At 45.6% G+C, this 7,746-nt stretch overlaps 1 protein-coding gene across 1 annotated transcript in view; it reads right to left on the minus strand.

Moving 5' to 3' along the window:
- LOC122563850 (active breakpoint cluster region-related protein-like) overlaps window positions 1-7,746 on the minus strand; it is a 16,172-nt gene continuing 8,426 nt past the window's right edge. The window contains exons 6-8 of the mRNA XM_043718044.1: window positions 7,378-7,483; window positions 1,676-1,823; window positions 1-617 (exon numbers count right to left, since the gene is read on the minus strand). Of these exons, the coding sequence (XP_043573979.1) occupies window positions 528-617; window positions 1,676-1,823; window positions 7,378-7,483 (344 nt within the window). The 3' untranslated portion in view covers window positions 1-527. The remainder of the gene's footprint in view (window positions 618-1,675; window positions 1,824-7,377; window positions 7,484-7,746) is intronic.

Here is a 7,746-nt window from a genome sequence, read left to right on the forward strand (position 1 = left end):
TTTTATGCAAATATTACGTTACTTTTATTTATCATGAACGTGTGACCCACAGCGGGTCAGAATAATCTACAGGTGTAAAACAATTTATTATCAAGCAAAAAGGTTACTATTAACCAGAGGAGTGTATGAAATGCCATTCACAGTCAATGCCACTGTTGATGCACACTCCACTACAGATCCTTACACAGACTCCTGCTGATGCTCCCTGCTGGTTATGAACTGTTTGCTGCCCCAAAGTCTCAATGTTCGTGCAACTACAGTCGATCCAGGAGCAGGAGGTTGGAGCTCCAGGAGTAAACAAGACAAATGCACCATGCGAAGGACGCAATGCAAGGGATGGGCAGCCAACAGTGCTTGTACACATATACACAGGACAGGACGATAGAGGGCGGCTTCCCCATCTTGCACCAGGCATATAGCAGTATAAAGGTCAAACTTCAAACGGGATGTGATGGATTCTTCATCTTCATTTTATTTTGGTCAATTGTCTCGAGTTGAAGGATTCCGAGGGTCCCAACATAGGATCTCTACACATCAGTGGAATAGTAGAGGGTATTTCGCTTGAGTTCAGTGATGGAGATTGGGGGATGCTGCAAGTAATATAACAGAACCTGCACCTATGAGAATACAAACAGTGTTAATGCCCAAAGCGAGATCCTCCAACCCCCACCCCACAGTACTCTCCCCTTGTCCCAATGGTATCCCCTCCAGCCATTAACGTCAACCTGACACCAATATTTCTCAGTCGAGTGTGTGGTGCTGGAAAAGCACAACAGGTCAGGCAGCATCCGAGTAGCAGGAGAATCAACGTTTCGGGCATAAGCCCCTCTGCAGCTCAGATGCTGCCTGACCTGCTGTGCTTTTCCAGCACCACACTCAACTCTGACCCCCAGCATCTGCAGTCCTTTCTCCGAACCAATATTTCTCAGTCAGGCCTTAGTCCATGTTTTTGTGGCCAGCTATATTGCCCTGTGTCTCCCAATGGCCATCCTCAATGCAGCAGGCCCCTGTCCCACTTCCTTCCCAAGGGCAGTTTAAGGATAGGCAACGAATGCTGCTCTGGCCATCTTATAGTCCAACAGGTTTAATTGGCAGCACTAGCTTTCGGAGCACTGCTCCTTCATCAGGTGATAACTACCCACTGAAGGAGCGGTGCTCTGAAAGCTAGTGTGCTTCCAATTAAACCTGTTGGACTATAACCTGGTGTTGTGTGATTTGTAACGTTGTACACCCCAGTCCAACACCGGCTCCTCCACATCATGCTCTGGCCATGACAGTCTGCCCCGACAGGAACAGAATAAAATAAAAGATGGCACTCTGCAGCTTCTGATCGACACACACCTTGGGTCGAGGGCCAGTTGCAGGTTTCTGACTGGTTCTCTCTCACTCCCTGCAGCTTCTTCCCCTTAAGGCTGTTGTTCCATTCCAGCTCTGACCACTCAGTCAAGTGACTGAGGGCAGATCAGGCTCGGGGAAGCTGTTAACTGCCAGAAGGAAGAAAGAATACAAGCAAGGCACTGAGACCAAGGTGAAGCTCCAACTCTGATGACCGCAGCTCAGACCACTCCCTTCCACTGAGACCAGCTGAACCTAGGAATTGCTAGCTTCCCATATGCTCCTGTCCACAGGTGGCCAAGCCCTGAGACTGTGCAGGGGCTGAGTGAATGGACTGTACCTGTGCCATGACTTCATGAGACCAGATGTCGGACACAATGTTGGCATGCACTTTGTGTTCTGTTTCTGATGGTCTGAGCAGGGTGGGACCAAACACTGTTGCCAGATTGTGTACAGACATTTTATTCACAGGTTCCTTCTCTGCAACCCTGGGATGGAAAAAGAGAGTAGGAGTGTAAACTTGCAGAGGACATCCAAACTGATTGTGAAAGCTTCTATACATATGTGAAGAGAACAATTAGTGAAGACAAATGTAGGTCCCTCACAGGGCCTCCTTCTTCAAGGACCACAATTTCCCCCCCGACGTGGTCGACGGTGCCCTCCACCGCATCTCCTTTTATTTACCCTAATGAAGAAGAGCATATCTTCTCAACATCACAACTATTGATCTCACCCTGCTTGGCTGTTGTATGGAACCCCCTACGTGTTAACCCCTTAAAGCCAAATACATAACAATATTGTCAAATTTGATGGAATTTTAATGCATTTACTTTAGGGGAAATTTGGCATGTTAATATGCTGCAGTTTTTCTTATCTGCGATGTTTTGTGTTATGTTGCTGAAAATATTACTGATGAAATACTTAGCAGTTGTAGTAAAATCATGCGTATACTTAGGATGAAGAAGATTATGAGTACCACATATGCTTGGTCCAGTTCTTGTTGGATTCATTTGGATATCAAAGTTGAAACTTTATTGCTGGAACAGCACAGCAGGTCAGGCAGCATCCAGGGAACAGGAGATTCGACGTTTCGGGCACAGGCCCTTCTTCAGGAATGAGCAGAGAGTGTTCAGCAGGAGAAGATAAAAGGTAGGGAGGAGGGACTTGGAGGAGGGGCGTTGGAAATGTGATAGGTGGAAAGAGGTCAAGGTGAGGGTGATAGGTCGGAGTAGGGTGGAGGCGGAGAGGTCAAGAAGAAGACATTTCCAACTCCCCTCCTCCAAGTCCCTCCTCCCTACCTTTTATCTTCTCCTGCTGAACACTCTCTGCTCATTCCTGAAGAAGGGCCTGTGCCCGAAACGTCGAATCTCCTGTTCCCTGGATGCTGCCTGACCTGCTGTGCTGTTCCAGCAATAAAGTTTCAACTTTGATCTCCAGCATCTGCAGACCTCACTTTCTCCCCTCACAGTCTGGACATGATTAGATTCCCTACAGTGTGGAAACAGGCCCTTCGGCCCAACAAGTCCAGACCGACCCTGTGAAGAGTAATCCACCCAGACCCAACAGGGGAAGTTATAAAAGGAAACAATGTAATGGCAGACTAATTAAATAACTTTATAAGATATAGGAACAGAAATAGGTCATTCAGCCCATCACGTCTGCCCCACTAGTCAGTGCGATCATAGCTGATCGGGTAATCCTCAACTCCGCTTTCCTGCCTTCTATAGGCCTCCAAATAGTTCAAGGGATGTAGAGGAAAGGATAGCAAAAATGATTCTGGATAGGAGAGAGGGTAACAGGGTAGTTGTTATGTGGGACTTTAACTTTCCAAATATTGACTGGAAATACTATAGTTTTAGATGGGTCAGTTTTGGCCAAAATGTGCAGGATGGTTTCCTGACAGTACACAGACAAGCCAACAAGGGGCAGGGGCACATTAGATTTGGTACTGGGTAATGAAGTCGGCCGGTGTTAGATTTGGAGGTAGGTGAGCACTTTGATGATAGTGACCACAATTTGGTTATGTTTACTTTAGTGATAGAAAGGGATAGGTGTGCACCACTGGGCAAGTGTTACAGCTGGGGGAAAGGCAATTACGATGCGATTCGGCAAGATTTAGGAAACATAGGATGGGGAAGGAAACTGCAGGGGATGGGCACATTAGAAATGTGGAACTTATTCAAGGAATAGCTACTGCGCGTCTTTGATAAATATGTACCTGTCAGGCAGGGAGGAAGTGATTGAGCGAGGGAGCCGTGGTTTACTAAAGAAGTTGAATCTCTTGTCAAGAGGAAGAAGGCAGCTTATGTTCGGATGAAATATGAAGGCTTAGTTAGGGCACTTTGGAGTTACAAACTAGCAGGAAAGACCTAAAGAAAGAGCCAAGAAAAGCCAGGAGGGACATGAGAAGTCATTGGCAGGTAGGATCAGGGTAAACCCTAAGGCTTTCTATAGGTATATCAGGAATAAAAGAATGACTAGAGAAAGATTGGGACCAATCAAGGATTGTAGTAGGAAGTTGTGTGTGGAGTCAGAGGAGATAGGGGAAGCACTAAATTAATATTTTTCGCCAGTATTCATATTGGAAACAGACAATGTAGTCGAGGAGAATACGGAAATACAGGCTACTAGACTAGACCAGATTGAGGTTCACAAAGAGGAGATGTTAGCAATTCTGGCAAGTATGAAAATAGATAAGTCCCCTGGGCCAGATGGGATTTATCCTAGGATTCTCTGGGAAGCCTGGGAGGAGATTACAGAGCCTTTGGCTTTGATCTTTTTTCCGTCATTGTCTACAGGAATAGTGCCAGAAGACTGGAGAATAGCAAATGTTGTCCCCTTGTTCAAGAAGGGGAGTAGAGACAACCCTAGTAATTATAGACCAGTGAGCCTTACTTCAGTTGTGGGTAAGTGTTGGAAAAGGTTATAAGAGTTAGAATATCTAATCATCGAGAAAGGAGTAAGTTGATTAAAGATAGTCAACATAGTTTTGTGAAGTGTAGGTCCTGCCTCACAAACCTTACTGAGTTTTTTTAGAAGGTGATCAAACAGGTAGATGAGGGTAAAGTGGTTGATGTGGTGTATATGGATTTCAGTAATGCGTTTAATAAAGTTCCCCAAGGTAGGCTATTGCACAAAATACGAAGGCTTGGGATTGAGGGTGATTTAGCGGTTTGGATCAGAAATTGGCGAGCTGAAAGACGACAGAGGGTGGTGGTTGATGGGAAATGTTCATCCTGGAGTTCAGTTACTAGTGGTGTACCTCAAGGATCTGTTTGGGGCCACTGCTGTTTGTCATTTTTATAAATGACTGAGATGAGGGTGTAGAGAGATGAGTTAGTGAGATGGGTCATCCGCAAATTTACTAAAGTTGGTGGCATTGTCGATAGTGCTGAAGGATGTTGCACGTTACAGAGGGACTTAGATAAGCCGCAGAGCTGAGCTGAGAGGTGGCAAATGGAGTTTAATGCAGAAAAGTGTGAAGTGATTCACTTTGGAAGGAGCAACAGGAAGGCAGAGTACCAGGCTAATGGTAAGATTCTTGGCAGAGTAGATGAGCAGAGAGATCTCCGTGTCCATGTACATAGATCCCTGAAAGTTGCCACCCAGGTGGATCGGGTTGTTAAGAAGGCATACGGCGTATTAGCTTTTATTGGTAGAGGGATTGAGTTTCAGAGCCATGAGGTCATGCTGCAGCTGTACAAAACCGGTGTGGCTGCATTTGGAGTACTGCGTACAGTTCTGGTCACTGCATTATAGGAAGGATGTGGAAACTTTGGAAAAAGTTTACAGGAGATTTTCTAGGATGTTTCCTGGTATGGAGGGAAGGTCTTATGAGGAAAGGCTGAGGGACTTGGGGGTGTTTTCGTTAGAGAGAAGAAGGTTGAGAGGTGACTTAATTGAGACATACAAGATAATCAGAGGATTAGGTAGGGTGGACAGGGACAGCCCTTTTTCCTTGGGTAGTGATGGCTAGCACGAGGGAGCATAGCTTTAAATTGAGGGGTGATAGATATAGGACAGATGTGACAGAGTAGTAGGGGCGTGGAATGCACTGCCTGCAACTGTTGTAGATTCACCAACTTTAAGGGCATTTAATGGAACAGTGTAGGTTAGATGGGCTTCAGATTGGTTCCATAGGTCGGCACAACATTGAGGGCTGAAGGGCCTGTTCTGTGCTGTAATGTTCTATGGTCCCCATACCCTCTATTCTTCTACTGATTAACCATCTATCTATCTATCTCAGTCATGAATACACCTAATGACCCAGCCTCAACAGTTGTCTGCAGTAAAGAATTCCCCTCGAAGAGAAATTTGTTTTCATCTCTATCTTAAATGTTTGACCCCAAGTCTGAAATGATGCTGTCTGGTCTGAGACTGTCTCACAAGGGGAAACAACTTCTCTGCATCCACCCTGTCAAGCCTTCCAAGAATCTTCTATGTTTCAATAAGGTTGCCTTTCATTCTTCTAAACTTCAATCAGCACAGGCACAACCAACTCAATCTCTCTCCATACGACAGTCCCTCCACACTCAGGATTAGCCAAATGAACTTTCTCTGGACTCAGCCTATCTTTCCTTTGATAGGAATCCAAGTATTCCAACTGTGACCTGACCATTGCTGTGGACAGCTTTAGCAAAGCCGCACTACTTTTATTCCATTGCCTTTGAAAGAAAGGCCAATATTCCAATTGCCTTCCCTATTTCCCATTGAAATTGGATGCTAGCTTTCTGTGATTCATGGACAAGGACTTCCAATCACTCTGCTCCATTCTCTGGTGCCATCTTAGTGTACAAAAGACAGGATTAAGAACAGAAGCAGCAATAAAAGAAACGTTAAAAGAAATGTCCAGATCACTCCTCGCCACCAGAAAAACAAAGCCACCAAGTCCATCCCTCAGCCTACGAAAATCTCTCCAATCTCTATTAGTTAGCCAATCGTCTATCCATGTTAATTCAATAGACCACCTTCAATGCCATGGAGTCTTATCTTCCTAAGCAGCCTAATGTGTGGTACCTTATCTAATGTCTTCTGAAAATTCAAATAAATTCCATCCACTGTTTCCCCTTTACCTCCTCGAAGAACTGAAGTTTTTCAGGTATAATTTCCCCTTCATGAAGCCACGCTGACTCTGCTGGCTCAGATTAGGTGTTTCTCAATGTTCTGCTGCTACATCCTTTATAATTCACACCACCATGTTCCCACTAACATATGTTAAGCTGACTGGTCTATAGTCACCTGTATTTTGTCTCTTTTCAAATAAAGGTGTTACATTGGTGGTTTTCCTATCCTGTGGGATGTTTCCAAAAATCTAAGGATTCTTGCAAGATTACAAGAAAATATCCATAATCTCTGTAGCTACTTTTTTCATATCCCAGTTTGCATCCCATCATATCTGGAGATTTATCAGTCTTCAGGCCCATTTGTTTCCCTCACACTTCTCTTGTGATAGCTATTGTATATATTACCTTGGTTCCTTTGCCCCTTGACTATTTAGTAATTTTGGAATGCTATCAGCCTACTGTGAAGACAACACAACGTTGTGTAGGAGAGTGAGCTGTGAGGAGGATGCAGTCAGACTTCAGTGTGATGTGGACAGGTTGAGTGAGTGAGCAACTGCAGTATAATCTGGATAAATATGAGGGTATCCACATGGGGAGCAAGAACGTGACAGTGGATTATCTGAATGGCAAAAGATTAGGAAAGGATGGGGACTGGGATGATTACAACGTAAGGTTGGGATGGGACAGTGAGACTGTCAGGGTGGACTGCGAGGGAGGGAATGGGAAGATGGGGGTGTGAGGGTGAGACTGCGAAGGTGGGGGTGGAAGGGAGGGGTTGGGAGGGTGGGATGTGGTGCCAGATGTTTGGGGCAGTGGAGGGTGGTGCAGCAGCAGTTGTGTGGATGTTTGAGTTGGGTGTATAAAGCCCTGGCTGTGAGCTGGGCCAATGTAACCTGTGTATACACGTCTGCCTCTGAAGGACCAGCTTCTACCGTCTGTTACATTGCAGTGGTCCCCTGAGAGCATGTGAATTCTGTACCTTTTTAGATGATCGAGCAGGAAGAGCAGAGTGCTGAAATTGGGCTCTGGCAGTGAACGCAGTAAGTGTAACATACAGTTCTCCTTGGCTGCTGGGTCCGATAATGCTAGCACAGAGAGAAACAGCAGTTAAGACAACAACACGCCTCAGCCATTAACTCAGGACAAAACAATACATTGTAGTTAACCCTGATGTGTCTGTCTCTGATCGACAACCAGGACAGTGAGAAACTCAATTGCAACAGTATCACTACAAAACCAAATCCAGCCAAGATGGGGGACAGCCGCACTGTTGAAGGGTCAGTGCTGAGGGAATGCCGCACTGTCGGAGGGTCAGTGCTGAGGGAGTGCCGCACTGTCGGAGGGTCAG

Source organism: Chiloscyllium plagiosum, chromosome 28 (genome assembly GCF_004010195.1).
Source record: "Chiloscyllium plagiosum isolate BGI_BamShark_2017 chromosome 28, ASM401019v2, whole genome shotgun sequence".
NCBI lineage: Eukaryota > Metazoa > Chordata > Chondrichthyes > Orectolobiformes > Hemiscylliidae > Chiloscyllium > Chiloscyllium plagiosum.